Here is a 16222-nt window from a genome sequence, read left to right on the forward strand (position 1 = left end):
ACCCATAGACTCACACTGGACCCATAGACTAACACCGGACCCATAGACTAACACCGGACCCATAGACTAATGCTGGACCCGTAGACTAACACTGGACCCATAAACTAACACTGGACCCATAGACTAACACCGGACCCATAGACTAACACTGGACCCATAGACTAACACCGGACCCATAGACTAACACTGGACCCGTAGACTAACACTGGACCCATAGACTAACACTGGACCCATAGACTAACACTGGACCCACAGACTAACACTGGACCCATAGACTAGCACTGGACCCATAGACTAACACTAGACCCATAGACTAACACTGGACCCGTAGACTAACACTGGACCCGTAGACTAACACTGGACCCGTAGACTAACACTGGACCCGTAGACTAACACTGGACCCATAGACTAACACTGAACCCATAGACTAACATAGGACCCGTAGACTATGTTATTCTTGCCGTGTGGCAGCGTTGTAGTTCAGGAGCTAAGTGCCAATGTCGAGGTCTGCTGCAGCTGTCACGACGAGAGGGCTTCAGCAGAGAGAGAGAGTTCGTGTCGCTGTTCCTCCTCCTCCTCTGCTGAAGGAGCTCAGACCACAGTGGGTCTACTGTGCGGTCCATAGTGTGGGTCTCCGAGTCGTTATGTCTTTATGTGTGTCTGTATTGGTTCACTATATGGGGTCCACAGCTTTGGTTGCATGGCCACAACCACACTAAATGTTGGATGTGTCTTCAATGTCCCATCGATGAAGGAGATTCGCGCATTGGCCCGCTGTTGGATGTTCTCCTGATGCGGTCGATGGGTTCCACCGGGAGGAATTTCAAAGCCGCGAGGTGATGACGTTTGGGTCTCGAATGAGGAGGCGTTTACGATTGCGGACGTCCGCGCTGTTCCACTCTGTTCGCCAGCGATCTCCCGGGCCTGGGTGGCAGCAGCAGCGGCGGTGGCGGCGGCGGTGCGATCCCAGAAGGGTTGGCGGAGGATCTTGAGTCGGCTGCGGCAGCAGCAGGCCGACCGCGTCGAGAGCGCGGCGTGTTCACCGTTGTGGCCGGGTCGCCCACCCGCAGGAGCGGAGTACACCCCCACCGTGCGGCGGTGCCCCCCGGCGCTCGCGGCACCTCCCGGCGCTTGCGGCACCCGCAAGGGGCCCCAAGCGGCCCCCACGGGGCCCACGACACAACGAGGAACGGCCGCGGGCCGCTCGCGCGTTTTGCGCCGCGTCCGCGATTCGCGCCGGCAAGCTCCGTCTCTAAGTCCAGGGACGCGGGGGGCGTGGGAGGGGGGGGTGGCCACTCTCTGCGGGGGCGGACAGCAGCTGTGCTGTGCGCACGTGGGGGTCACGCACTGCCAGCACACACGCGGTTTCCTCATTAGCGATGCCGCCCCCCCCCAACCTCGCCCTCCCCCCGTCGTGATTTTATTTTCATTTGGTCATCTTTCTGCTCGTAACGCGGGAGCCGCATCCGTAGCTCATTGCGATGCCGATGCAATATCCGTCTGTCTGCCCGCCCGCCCGACCCTTTCCTTCTGTCCGTCCGTGTGTCAGTCAGTCTGCCTGTCTGCCTGTCTGCCTGTCTGTCTGCCTGTCTGTCTGACTGCCTGTCTGCCTGTCTGCCTGTCCATCTGTTTTTCCATTTGTCACCCTGTCTGACTGTCCATGTGCCTTTCTGTCCATTCATCTGTCTGTTCATAAGTCCGTCCGTATGTATGTCTGTTTGCCTGCCTGTCTCTCCATAGGTCTGTCCGTCTGGTGGTAAATACAAGAAAAGAAAAAAACAAACATCGTCTTATTAATAATAAAAATAATAAAATAACGTAACATTATACCCGCGTCCCGGCGCAGAGGTTACAACGCGAGTTGGGAGCGTGCGAGTTGGAACGCGTTCGTGCGTGCGTCCGTGGGTGTGCGTGCAGTGAAATCCCCAGACTTACACAACAGAGGCTCACTTATAGAACGGAGTGGACAGCTTGTGTGCGTGCGTTTTTTTTTGTTTTCACGTTCTCAGAGAGATCCATTTTCACGATTAAAAAAAAAAGTACGTAATGTCGGGCCAGACAAAGGAAGAGGACGCGTCCCAAAGACCACGACCGCCACGGAGATGGATAGATCGGATGGATCGGTTTTCTGTGCATTGGTTTGATGGAGCGGTAGCAACACCGGCACCGTTACGGGCGATGACGGTTCATCCAGCAGTGTATAGATGCTGATTATTATAAAATAAATAATAACACTCACAATGACCGCATCAAAAAAAGACAAAGATCCCTCGTGTAGCCTCAACAGACTGTCGGGGCAAGTGCTGTTAGCGAGTAGCACCTATGAAGGCCGGCACGGCACACGGGTGGGTGGGTGACCAGCACCACGCCCGGCCGCCTTTGTCTCCCCAGTGCGGATGTTTACACACCACACCAGGTACTTATTTGAGGCTGAATGACCACCTCTTACACACACACACACCGAGGCTCGCTCAATGTCCTGACCTTCCAGCTTGCCGTTTGCTCGACAAGTGCTTTAAGTTTCAGTCAAAATCTCTCCCCTTTGCAAGAGTTTTGTTTAAACTTGTTGAGTTGAAAATAAATTGCCAGGCATGACTGGCCCATGCACGCGCATACACACACACACGCACACATGCACGCACACACAAAAACGCGCACACACACGCGCATGCACGCGCACACAAGCACGCACGCGTGCACACACACACATGCACGCACACACACGCACGTGCATGCACGCGCACGCAAGCACGCACGCAAGCACGCACGCAAGCACGCACGCATGCACACACACGCACACACACGTGTGCGAGCTTTCCGTTGGGAAACATTCCTGGGTCGGCGTGCAGCACGCAGCTCCCGATTGGTCGACTTCCTTCCATCGGCACAAACGGACCGAGTGGCAGCCACGGGGCGTCCAATACCAACAACCTTTCGTGCGCCAGATCTAACTCTCGCTCGCTCTCTCTTGCTCTCTCTCTCGCTCTCTCTCTCTCTCGCTCTCTCTCTCGCTCTCTCGCTCTCTCACGCTCTCTCTCTCTCTAGCTTGCCCTCACGCCTTCTCCCGGCTTCGTGGAAAACGTGACGACCGCACCGGCGGCGGAGACGCCAGCGTGGCACGGTAGGCCTCGCTCTCGAGTAGCCGAGCAAAGTTCAGGAGGTCATCAGACAACGATGATGATCATCATCATCGTTTTAAATCGTCGAGATTGAAAACTCATTTCTTTCAAACTGCCCTTTGTGTTTAGTTTGTTGTCCTTCCCCCACACCTCTGATTAACACGGTTGGCTACGTACGGTGCAAAATAAGTTCAACATACACGCGTGCATACATGATGCCAGGTCATTAGATAATTATGATGAATGATAATTGACAATGGTATTGATGATGCCATTAGGTCATGACATAAGCACGTTGATAATATTAATGATGTCGATAATGGCCAGGAGGCCATCAGAAAATGCTGTTAATGATGCCAGAGGTCAGAGAAAATCATGTTGATGATAGTGATGATTCCAGGAGATCATGAAATAATGATGATGATGGTCTTGATGATGATGATGAGGATGCCAAGTTCAAGTTGATGTTGTGTGGCCAGGGTGAGGACACAAGAGACCACGATGAGACTCGCCCCCCTCCAAGGACAGCAACTGTCCTGCTGTGTCACCCAGACTGTCACTGTGTGTCACCCAGACTGTCACTGTGTGTCACCCAGACTGTCACACTGTGTCACCCAGACTGTCCTGCTGTGTCACCCAGACTGTCACTGTGTCACCCAGACTGTCCCTCTGTGTCACCCAGACTGTCACTCTGTGTCACCCAGACTGTCACTCTGTGTCACCCAGACTGTCCTGCTGTGTTACCCAGACTGTCCTGCTGTGTCACCCAGACTGTCACTGTGTCACCCAGACTGTCCCTCTGTGTCACCCAGATTGTCACTGTGTGTCACCCAGACTGTCACTGTGTGTCACCCAGACTGTCCCGCTGGGTCCATCCGCAACTCGCCCATCACACCGAGACCCGAGTTTGGGGGGAGGGGCCGTAGGGGACGTGGGGGGGGGGGAGGCCGTGTGGTCACTTGGCCCCCACCCTCCCTCTGCCAACCCAAACAGGATCGCGGGCGGACGAGGAAGGAAGCGATGCCCTCACCTGGCGGAGAGGATGAAGGACCGCTCCACGCTCACGATGATGAGCTCGTTCTGGTAGGCCTCCTGCGACGGCTTGCTCACCTGTGCGTGCACAGTACACAAAGACCAAGGCAGGAAGAACGTTGAGATTTATAAGGGCACAAGGTGATCAATACGGTCTGAATTGGTCCGTAATAAGGTAAGGCACTGATAAGGGGTTGACAGGTATGTTAGACACGACACAAATATACACTACACTATACACTACACTACACTATACACTACACTACTATACACTACACTACTATACACTACACTATACACTACACACTGCACTACTATACACTACACTATACACTACACATTGCACCACTATACACTACACTATACACTACACACTGCACCACTATACACTACACTACACACTGCACTACTATACACTACACTACTATACACTACACACTGCACTACTATACACTACACTATTAAACTATACCTGATAATTGGTTCTTTACCCTTCTATCTGGCAACAAAACTGACACCTTTTTGCAAGGAGTCATGTTTGCATAGACCGCAATACCTGCAGTCATAATACAAACAAAAGAACATAACTCTGATAATGTGCACTGTCCTTGAAGTTGATTGGTCCACACCCGAGACAGCTTTCCTTCGAGCCTAGTCTCATATGGGTTGGACCAGATGACGCCAAAAGGCGCCTTTTGGCATCATCTGGTCCAACCCATATGAGACTAGGCTCGAAGGAAAGCTGTCTCGGGTGTGGACCAATCAACTTCAAGGACAGTGCACATTATCAGAGTTATGTTCTTTTGTTTGTATTATGACTGCAGGTATTGCGGTCTATGCAAACATGACTCCTTGCAAAAAGGTGTCAGTTTTGTTGCCAGATAGAAGGGTAAAGAACCAATTATCATATTTTTACTGGCAAATGAGGTCCCCATAGTGTAAACTATACCTGTCAACCCATATAGTTTATTCCCATACTTTTGTACAGGGAAACTGAGATTTCAGGTCCACATGGCGTACAGCCGTTTCAATACGGGCACAAACATTTTTGTTTGCCTATTTGTTAGTGTTTCTTCCTCGTGATGGGACTCTGCAGGATGAACGTTGAGATGTATAAGGGCCACGGGGTGACCAACAAGGCCTGAATTGGTCCGTAACAAGGCAAAGGCCTTGTTACGGCAACACCACCAACAACGACGACGACTCCCCGTGACGTACCTTCATGCCCGCGAGCGACAGCATGTTGTTCAGCTTGTAGGTGCCTCCTTGCTGCGGCGTGGTGTACAGCAGAGTGTCGTTCATCTGTGGCCACGGGGCACGGGGAGGTAGTGAGAGTGGGGGGGGGATAACAGCGCAGGTTGAGAGCGTTGCGTGCGTTGGGTCCGTCCGTAGCGTGGGGTCAGGGACGGCACTCGTGGGCAAGATCCGATGCGGTGAGATCAACGTCGGTTGTGCCACTCGCACGATACAGAACCGGGCAGATTGATCAGAGGGTTGGTCAGAACTTGGCGGTGAATTCCAGCGGCATTCGGATATGCCATGGTGGCCAATGTTATGATGTCAGCTACCCATTCCAGCTACACACACCTACCCACTCACTCACCCGTCTACTTACCTATCCAACAACACAGCTACCTACCCAGATACCCATCTCCAAACCAGGCTAACCCACCCAATCAACCAGCTACCCATGCAACTACCCACCCAGCTACCCAGACACCTACGCAGCTACGCACCCATCTACTCAACTACCCACCCAGCTACTCACCCACCCAGCTACCCAGCCACCAAAACAGCTACCCACCCAATCAACCAGTTACCCATGCAACTACCCACCCAGGTACCCACCCATCTACCCACCCACCAAGCTACCCAGCCACCTATTCAGCTACCCACCCAGCCACCAGCCACCAGCCCACTCAACTACCCACCCACCCAGCTACCCAGATATCCACCCACCCAGATATCCACCCACCCATCTACCTACCCAGCTACCCAGCCACCCACCCAGATACCCACCCACCCATCTACCTACCCAGCTACCCAGCCACCCACCCAGCTACCCACCCACCCATCTACCTACCCAGCTACCCAGCCACCCACCCAGATACCCACCCACCCATCTACCTACCCAGCTACCCAGCCACCCACCCAGCTACCCACCCACCCATCTACCTACCTAGCTACCCAGCCACCCACCCAGCTACACAGCTACCCACCCATCTACCTACCCAGCTACCCAGCCACCCACCCAGCTACCCACCCACTCATCTACCTATCCAGCTACCCAGCCACCCACCCAGCTACCCACCCACGTATGTTTTCTAGTAACCCGTGAGCGTGCTCTCGAACCCTCCGAGCGCCGGCTGTGCCACAGCCTCCCGATCCGCGGCAGCGTTTCCGCTCCGCGCGCGGCAGTCGCGGCACGGCACATTCCAGGGTCCCCCCCCACCCCCCCTACCCCCCCCCCCCCGTGTGCCTCCCAGCGTCCCCACTGACCCACATTTGCAGCTGTTGCTCCACACCGCCGTGCCACGTGTGTTTCCGCACAATGCTGCTGCTGCTGCAATGTGTTCAACTACGGTGGAACAGAGTCCGAGACTTGGCCACCACCACCACCACCAGCAGCAGCAGCGCGAGCAGCAGCCGTGATCGATCCACTGCCAGATGGAGGCCTTCCACCTCAAGCCGTTTGCGTCCCTCGGGGGCCCTGCGGCCGAGAGACTCGCGCCGCCTCTTAGCTCGTCTCGACGACGCCGGCGCAACGCGGCACGGGCCCCCGATATCCGCCGCTCCATCTCCGCGGTAGACGTAACCCCACCCCCCCCACCACCACCACCGCCGCCACCGCCACCACCGCCACCACCCGCCTTGCCTTGGCTGCCCCCGTGCTCGCTCCGAGCTGCATCTGGCTCACGGTTGCCCAGCGAATGCGTAACGAGGTCGCGCCCGGTCGCACGCACAAGTGCTCGCCGCAAATGAACCTCAATAGACCTCGCCGATCTGGTCAAGCGGCGTCAACCGTCGTCACGCCAACTCCGGCCGCCACCCTCACAGCGGCAGCGGCGGCGGCTTTCGGCAGCTCGCAGTCGAACACAGATGGCGGCGGTTACCGCGGCGTCGCGCGGCGCTTTCAGGTGCGCTGCTTCTGGGGCCGTCTGGAACGCTCTTCCTTCCGATGTTAGGAAGCCCCTGGGAGCTGTGCAACTTTTAAATCATCATCGTCTAGATTTGAAGTTTTCAAGAGCAAGGCATTTTGCCTTGCTCCTAATCCCTCTAGCAGCGCTCCACTTCCCCTACCCCACACACCCCCCTCTCTATCTCTCCTCCCTGGCTCCTCCCCCCCTCTCTTACCTATAAAGCCTCTTGTTACAGCAGCCCCTTTTGCTCACTTCAGCAATTGTTTCTTGCTGTGGTTGTCCCACCTGATGACGGATGCTTGTGTTGCGCCCGAAACGTCGTGATTTAATTTATTTTATACCTACGAAACTTTACCGAAAGAACCAAAGAGTATCTTTTAAATCATCATCTAGGTTAACAAACTCACTTCTTTAGAGACGCTTTTTGTGTTTAGTTTGTTGTCCTTCCCCCGTAACCTCCGATTTTCACGGTTGGCTACGTACGGTGCGAAAGAAGTTCATCGTACGTACAGTGAAACCTTGGATTGCGAGTAACTTGGTCTGCGAGTGTTTTGCAAGATGAGCAATTTTTTAAAATAAATACACTGGTCAACAAAAAATTATAATTTTTTTTCTGGCTTGGACTTTTCCAGCTGTTTTAGACTAATTTCAGGGTGCCGATTCCAAATCTGATCTCAGATTTGCTCTATCACATCTCATTTTATGCTATCGGCATACCCCATTTTCATTGATTTTACCCGAAATTAACTCTGTCACTTATGATTGCAAGTTGTTGTGAGTCAGTGACTGCTTTAGTGTTAAAATATGGTGCTGTATTTTTAGGATAGTGTGTCTATAATATAATTTTATGTAGATATCCACATTTATTTAATATTTTTCTTCTGCAGTTTTTATTGAAAATGCAATATTTGATATCTTAAAAACCTGATATGATAGACAGCACCCCAAAATTACCTTAAAACCGTTGGAATACCTTATGCCAGAAAAAGTGTGTTGACCAGTGTAATAATTTGATGAACGAGCGATGTCTTGCAATACGAGCAGTACGTACAGTATACGCTTTGTCTGCCGAGCGTCACGTGATCACAACTGAGCCGATGGTTCTCTCTCTCTTTCTCGCTGCGGGATTGTGGGTAATCATCTCCCATGCTCGGTCTCAGTCGGCGTATACTGTTTACTATAGTACTGTATAGTGTTGTGACCACGAGTCTGTGCGTAAAGCGTTGTTTTATTTTGTGTCCAAGTGTAGTGACTGTTCTTTAGTAACTGTACTGCAAGTGAAAGTCGTCCTCCACAATAACCCTCCTCCTCTCCTCTCTCTCGTCTCCCTCACACCAGCCACGATTAAATGTAATTAATAAATGTGATTACTTTATATTAAATAAAAATAATAAAAATATAAAAAGCTATTATGTATTAATCATTTTTATATGAACACAATATTATTGGGTTGCGGAACGAATCATCTGAGTTCGCCATTATTTCTTACGGGGAAATTCGCTTTGATACACGAGTGCTTTGGATTACAAGCACATTTCCGAAACGGATTCTGCTCGCAATCCAAGGTTTCACTGTACGTGCATTGCTTGCTGTTCTTTCCCCGCACCTCTGGTTTGCACGGTCGGGAGATAGGTACATAGGTAAGTAGGTAGGGTATGTCGGTGGGTAGACAGACAGATGCGTAGATATGTAGGTAGGTATAGAAGTATGATAATTGGTTGTTTACCCTTCTAACTGGCAACAAAACTGACACCTTTTTACAAGGAGTCATGTTTGCATAGACCGCAATACCTGCAGTCATAATGCAAACAAAGACATAACTCTGATAATGTGCACTGTCCTTGAAGTTGATTGGTCCACACCCGAGACAGCTTTCCTTAGAGCCTAGTCTCACATGGGTTGCGCTTTTTGGCGTCATCTGGTCCAACCCATGTGAGACTAGGCTCTAAGGAAAGCTGTCTCGGGTGTGGACCAATCAACTTCAAGGACAGTGCACATTATCAGAGTTATGTCTTTGTTTGCATTATGACTGCAGGTATTGCGGTCTATGCAAACATGACTCCTTGTAAAAAGGTGTCAGTTTTGTTGCCAGATAGAAGGGTAAACAACCAATTATCATATTTTTACTGGCAAATGAGGTTCCCATAAGGTATAGAAGTACTGAAGGTAGTCATGCATGTGGCTATTTAGGTAGGTTCATAAGTAGCTAGATCAATCAGTGGCTCGCTAGGTGTGTAGATAAGCAAGTTGGTTCCGTGATGACGTTGTCCTGCTGCTGCTGCTTCTATTTAAGACCGCAAGCAGCTGGATGGCTTCACTATTCTGGCAAATCTCCCGTTGATGATGCCGGTTGATGTAATTACCAGCGAAACGTCGTACTACTCAGATTGTAAATGTTGTGGATTTACTCTCCAACACACCGGTGGGCTGAAGTGGTCACTAATCGGCACGTTTTGTTCGCGTGACAAATCTCTTACTGGCCGTGCCGGGCGGTGGAGGGTCACGACAACAACATTTACACTCGCAGCGATCTAAACAATAAAACCTTCATCGCGAATAATGTTGAGCTGATTGGTCAGAGACACGGCGAGGAGGGAGCTGAGCGGTCAGAGACACGGCGGGGAGGGAGCTGAGCGGTCAGAGACACGGCAGGGAGGGAGCTGAGCGGTCAGAGACACGGTGAGGAGGGAGCAGAGACACGGCAAGCGAGCGATGCGGCAAGAAGGGAGGCTGGCAGAGAGGCAGGAAGGGAGGCACGGGGTGGAAGGGAAGTGGAGAGAGGTAAAGAGGGGAGGTGTGGAGAGGGGGTGCGGATAGTGGGGGAGAGATGGGGAGGAGAGGGGGTACGGAGAGGGGGTGTGCGGAGAGGGGCCCTGATGAGGGAGTGAGGAGGGGGGTCAGAAGGTGGGTCAGGAGGGAGGGTTGAGGTGAGGAGGTGGGGTGCGTCTGCGCTCCGTACCAGGTAGAACACGCGGGGCTGCATCACTTTGCGTGAGAGCTTCATGAGCGTCCCCTCCTTGAGGAAGACCTGTGCAGAGCAGCAGGCGGTGGCCCCGCGGGACGGGGGGGGGGGGGGGTCACGCGGGGGCAGCGGCAGGCGTCAGACGCAGCTACGCGGCGGGGCGAGCGACCCCCGTGCGACCCGGCGCTCGGGGTGAAGCTGCCGCTGACGCGTCGAGCGGCGGCGCACAAACTAACAACAACGACAACAAACTCGACGCTCGCGTCGATAACGGCGCCGCGGCCTTAAAAGGAAAAAAATTGGTGTGTTTTTTTTTAACAGGCGACGTTTCGGGCGATGGTCCTAACTTATGAAAAATAAAGAGCCCGGAGGGATAGAGGGTGGGTGTGCAAGTGGGTGAGTGGGTGGGTGAGTGTGCAAGTGGATGAGTGGGTGGGTGAGTGAGCGGGTGAATGAGTGAGTGGGTGAGTGAATAAGTGAGTGAGTGGGTGAGTGAGTGAGCAAGTGAGTAAGTGAGTTGGCGAGTGAGCAGGTGGGTGAGTGGATTGGTGAGTGGGCGAGTGAGCAAGTAGGTGAGTGAGTGAGTGGGTGGGTGAGTGAGTGGCTGAGTAAGCAAGTGGGTGAGTGGGTGGGCGAGTGAGCAAATGGGTGAGTGGGTGGGTGAGTGAGTGGGTGAATGAGTAAGTGGGTGAATGGGTGGGTGGGTGAGTGGGTGGGTGAGCGAGCAGGTGGGTGAGTGGAATGGCGAGTGAGTGGGCGAGTGAGCAAGCAGGCGAGTGAGTGGGTGGGAGAGTGAGTGGGTGAATGAGCAAGTGGGTGAGTGGGTGGGTGGGTGAGTGAGTAGGCGAGCGAGCAAGTGGATGGGTGGGTGAGTGGGTGATCAAAAGGACAAGCAAATGTTGTTCAGCGACAGCGCGTTACAAGTTGACACGATCATTCCTATTACAAGAGTGAGAGAATGATGCAATACGAACAGGCTTCACCCATTCTGGCTTTATCCAGGCGTTAGGATATCAACACACCGACTAGGCACCTATAACAAGTCTACATGACCCCCGCGTACTTGTGGTAAAACACGCCAACGAACATGCCAACAAGCATGCTTTGACAATGCACGCCTTGTCCTTGACGCCGATTGGCCTGCGCCAGAGAGAACCTCCGATCGCCAACGGTTGGCCACGTACGGCACGAAAGAAGTTCAACACACGCACGTACGTTACGGATGTTCGTCAGCGCTCGAGACGAAAGGGCCGCCGAGAGGCAAACAGTAACAAGGACCATGCAAACGTCAAAGCATGAATAGCTCGAGTTTAAAATCTGTTAAGGCGATACAGGGGAATCTTTGTTTGGCATCGTTGTTGTTGTTTATTGTTGTTGTTTATGGATGTTGTGGTTATGGTTGCTGTGGCTGTGGTTGTTATTGTTTATGGTTGTTATTGTTTATGGTTGTTGTGGTTGTGGCTGAGCTAGCAACCACTCACCCTCCCGGGCTGAACTATCTCGTGATGTCCCGTCAGGCTGTACTGAATCTGCATCAGCTTCTCAAAGTTGTCCTGCAGAGACACGTGGAGAGATGGACACACAAACAGACAGACAGACACACAGATGGACATGTGGAAAGATGGACAGACGGGACACGTGGTGAGACGCACGGGCACACGGACAGATGAACACGTGGACAGATGAACATGTGGACGTGCGGACACACACACAGATGGACAGATGGACACACGGGACAGACGCGGGGGATGTCAGTGCTAATGACCCGACCATGTGGGGTTGTTCAGGGTCATGCTAATCCTAAACAAACACACCCAGCTTATCCGCACAAGGGGAGGGGGGGGGGGGGCAGCCACGATCATTCGGATTAGGGGAAGGGGGGGTCCAAATCAGCTCCCCACTCAGTGGAGGAGGGGGGGGGGGGATTGGGAGAGTTCACAGCGATGAGATAACAGGGGTCAAACATCATACAGGATCATATTATCAGTCCCAAGGACATGATCAGCAGTCGCATCAGCAGTATCGTCTGCAGCCAGAGCAGCAGCAGCAGCAGAAGAATCAGGATCAGGATTCGTAGAAGCGGTAGAATCGTCAGCGGTCACGGCGGCAGCATCATGATCAGTAGCCAGTATCGTCATCAGCAAGAGTATGATAATGAATCAGCAGCTGTAGCAGGCAGGCAGCAGCATCAGCGGCAGAAGCGTCAAAACAAATGATAGCACAGCAGGACGATCATCATCAGCATCGCCATCATGAGCAGCAGCAACAGAATGATCAATCATAAAGACCTCTGCATTATCAGCAGCGTCACTCTTGTGTTTGTGTGTGTGCGTAGGGGTGTGAGTAGTGGGGAGCGGTGGTGTAGCGGTTAGCGCGCTGCGCTACGAACCTGGCGACCCGGGTTCAATTCCTGCTCACGGCGAACAACACCGGTGACGATTATCTGAACCGGTCCTAGGCCTCCCCTAGGTCGACTCAGCCTCAAATGAGTACCCAATGCAGTGTGTAGACATCGCCACTAGGGAGACAAAGGCGGTCGGGCGTGGTGCTTGCCACCCACCCCCTCGTGTAATGTTCCGGCCTTCATAGGTGCTCGCTAACAGCACTTGCCCCTACAGTCTGTTAAGGCTATACGGGGGATCTTTGTCTTTGTTGTAAGGGTGTTAGTGTGGGGGTCCAGCCTCAAATGAGTGCCTGCTGCGATGTGTAAACATCGCCACTGGGGAGACAAAGGCGGTCGGGCGTGGTGCAGGCCACCCACCCCCTCGTGCACCGTGCCGGCCTTCATAGGTGCTCGCTAATGGCACTTGCCCCAATAACCTGTGTAGGCTATACGGGGGATCTTTGTTTTATGAATGAGTGTAGGGGTTTACGTGTGCGTGGGTGGGTGTGTGTGGGTGTGTGTGTGTGTGGGTGGATGGGTATGTGTGGGTGTGTGTTGGTGGGTGTGTGTTGGTGGGTGTGTGGGGGTGTGGGTGTGGGGGGGGGTGTGCGTGTGTGCGTGTGTGGGTGTGTGTGGGTGTGTGGGAGGGGGTGTGGGGAGGTGTGGGTGGATGCGTGTGGGTGCGTGTGTGTGTGTGCCGTTATCGTGTCACCTACCCCCTGTTTCATGCTGTCGTTGGCATGGTCAGCCACCTCGCTCACCATCGCCAGGGCGGCTGCTCGCGATGGAACACAAACAAAGACAAATATCCCCTGTGTAGCCCAAACAGACTGTTGGGGCAAGTGCTGTTCGCGAGCACCTATGAAGGCCGATGCAACACGTACACACACACACGCGCGCGCGCCCACGAGCACATGTCCGGTAATTTCCCAACGACTCTGTTCCCGATTCCTCCGTCGGCGTCATTCCCGGGCGACGGGACGATCCGTTCGGATCTCCCCAGCGGGGGGCAGGGGGTGACATCGATCGCGTGAGAGAACGGCCCGAGGAATCGGACATCGCAGATCTACCTCCGAGCCTGCCGCTCAAGTGACCTCTGGAGGCGCTGCCCCACCCGCCCTGCGACCGGGACCGATGGTCGTTTCGTGGCAGCTGCATTGATCGTCGTGTATCATTCTCGGAGTTGGAATTTTAAAACGAAATTAAGTAAAAAAAAACGGTGAAATTGCGAGTGGATTTTAAGATACTGCTATGAACCTTTAAGGCTCAAAAAGGACTCACACCACCCCACATCACTTGCAAGCGATTAATACATTTATATATCCCGTCAAGGTCCTTCAGATCTTCTAATCTCCAACTGCTCAGCACTCCCAGGTCTGGGTTGCGCTCTTTTGGCGATCGTACTTTTGTTAGCGTGGCACCCAAGCTACGGAACGCGGCTTTGCCGCTTGAAATCATCCAATGGGAGTCGGTGGATATCTGCAAGTCTGCTGTGAAACCCCCGTCGCTTCAAAGTGGCGTTCCCTGCTTCAGTGTTATCGCTTTCACCGCTGGTTCTGGTTTTGTTTCACTGCTTTTCATGCACGGCGCATTGCGATCCCAGGATGGAAGGCCGCATTATACATTTAAATCTAGATTTTAAGCTTTCGTGACTGCAGGAATCCATACTCTTTGGTTCTTTTGGTAAAGTCACGTAGGTAGAAAATAAAATAAATCACAAAATAAATCACAATTGTGATTCATTGTATTTTATACCTACTTGACTTTACCGAAAGAACCAAAGAGTATACATTCGAATTATTATTTTAACAAGAATCTGGCATGATGGCTCTTTGTATACGCGTGTATGCTGTAAATGCTTGTCACACCGTGTGTAGCCAACCATGCTCATCAGAGGTGAGGGGGAAGGACAACAAACTAAACACAAGAAGCAGCTCTGTGTTCATGTGAAGTCATTGGTAACAGGCGTGAGACCAATCAACTCAGCGGGCTTGAGAGAACCCGGTTTAATGACAACTGTGTGAGCCTATGCATCTCTATGTGAGTTTATGGGTCTCTGTGTAAGTCTGTGGGTCTCTGCGCAAGTCTATGGGTCTGTGTAAGTCTGTGGGTCTCTGTGTAAGGCTGTGGGTCTCTGTGTAAGTCTGTGGGTCTCTGTGTAAATCTGTGGGTCTCTGTATAAGTCTATTGGTCTCTGTATACTTTGTGGGTCACTGTATAAGTCTATTGGTCTCTGTGTAAGTCATTCGTGACCGGGCTTAGACCATCAACTCACTGCACTTGAGAACCTGGTTTCATCACAGGCAGCGGGTAGAACCCGGATTCGAACCCATGGGCTCAGCGAAGCTGGCTCTGCGACCTCTTAGCCACTCAGCCACCTACCTCCACCATTTTTATTCTCATTATTGATCGAATAATGATTTTAATCCATTTCGGTTCCGTTCCTGGATTTGGAAATTTTGGTTCCATGTCGGTCGCAGTCTTCCGATCGTTCATTCTGGGCGTTAATTCGCTCCGTTCCGCGTTCTGTTCCGCATTCCGTTCCACGTCGCTCACCGTCTTCCGATCGTTCATTCTGGGTGTTAATTCGCTCTGTTCCGCGTTCCATTTTGCGCTGCGGTCCATATTTCCGTCGATCGCTGCACTGTCTGCGGTGTGGACCGCCGGCGAGGTACTCGGCAAAACCCAGGACCGGCCACAACCGCTTCTCCCCATTTCGGAACGGAGCGGGGCGGAGTTGGGGACAGCAGCGGAGGAGAGACGGAGGCTTTACCTTGCGTGTCCTTGTAGTCTGCGGATTCCGGAGTGAGGTTCTTGAGGTAGTCTGCGGGGATACAGCGACAGCAGTGCGATGAGACGACGTAAAAAAATTGCCACGGGAAAATTGCCACGGAGAAATTGCCACGGAGAAATTGCCACGGAGAAATCGCCACGGAGAAATCGCCACGGAGAAATTGCCACGGGGAAATTGGCACGGAGAAATCGCCACGGAGAAATTGGCACGGAGAAATCACCACGGAGAAATTGCCACGGAGAAATTGCCACGGAGAAATTGCCACGGAGAAATCGCTACGGAGAAATTGCCACGGGGAAATTGGCACGGAGAAATCGCCACGGAGAAATTGCCACGGGGAAATTGGCACGGAGAAATTGCCACGGGGAAATTGCCACGGGAAAATTGCCACGGGGAAATTGCCACGGGGAAATTGCCACGGGGAAATTGCCACGGAGAAATTGCCACAGAGAAATTGCCACGGCGAAATTGCCACGGGGAAATTGCCACGGGGAAATTGCCACGAAGAAATTGCCACGAAGAAAATTGCCACGAAGAAATTGCCACGAAGAAATTACCACGAAAAAATTGCCACGGAGAAATCGCCACGGAGAAATTGCCACGAAGAAATTGCCACGGAGAAATTGCCACGAAGATATTGCCACGAAGAAATTGCCACGGAGAAATTGCCACGAAGATATTGCCACGAAGAAATTGCCACGGAGAAATTGCCACGGAGAAATTGCCACGGGGAAATCGCCACGGAGAAATTGCCACGGAGAAATCTCCACGGGGAAATCGCCACGGAGAAAT

At 52.6% G+C, this 16222-nt stretch overlaps 1 protein-coding gene across 1 annotated transcript in view; it reads right to left on the reverse strand.

Moving 5' to 3' along the window:
• FGD6 (FYVE, RhoGEF and PH domain containing 6) overlaps positions 1 to 16222 on the reverse strand; it is a 45032-nt gene that overhangs the window by 19801 nt on the left and 9009 nt on the right. The window contains exons 7-12 of the mRNA XM_061574368.1: positions 15410 to 15460; positions 13353 to 13411; positions 11735 to 11806; positions 10251 to 10319; positions 5370 to 5453; positions 4150 to 4229 (exon numbers count right to left, since the gene is read on the reverse strand). Coding sequence (XP_061430352.1) covers positions 4150 to 4229; positions 5370 to 5453; positions 10251 to 10319; positions 11735 to 11806; positions 13353 to 13411; positions 15410 to 15460 — 415 coding nt within the window. The remainder of the gene's footprint in view (positions 1 to 4149; positions 4230 to 5369; positions 5454 to 10250; positions 10320 to 11734; positions 11807 to 13352; positions 13412 to 15409; positions 15461 to 16222) is intronic.

This window comes from Lethenteron reissneri, chromosome 55, assembly GCF_015708825.2.
Source record: "Lethenteron reissneri isolate LAM-NWPU_2019-01 chromosome 55, ASM1570882v1, whole genome shotgun sequence".
Lineage (NCBI taxonomy): Eukaryota > Metazoa > Chordata > Hyperoartia > Petromyzontiformes > Petromyzontidae > Lethenteron > Lethenteron reissneri.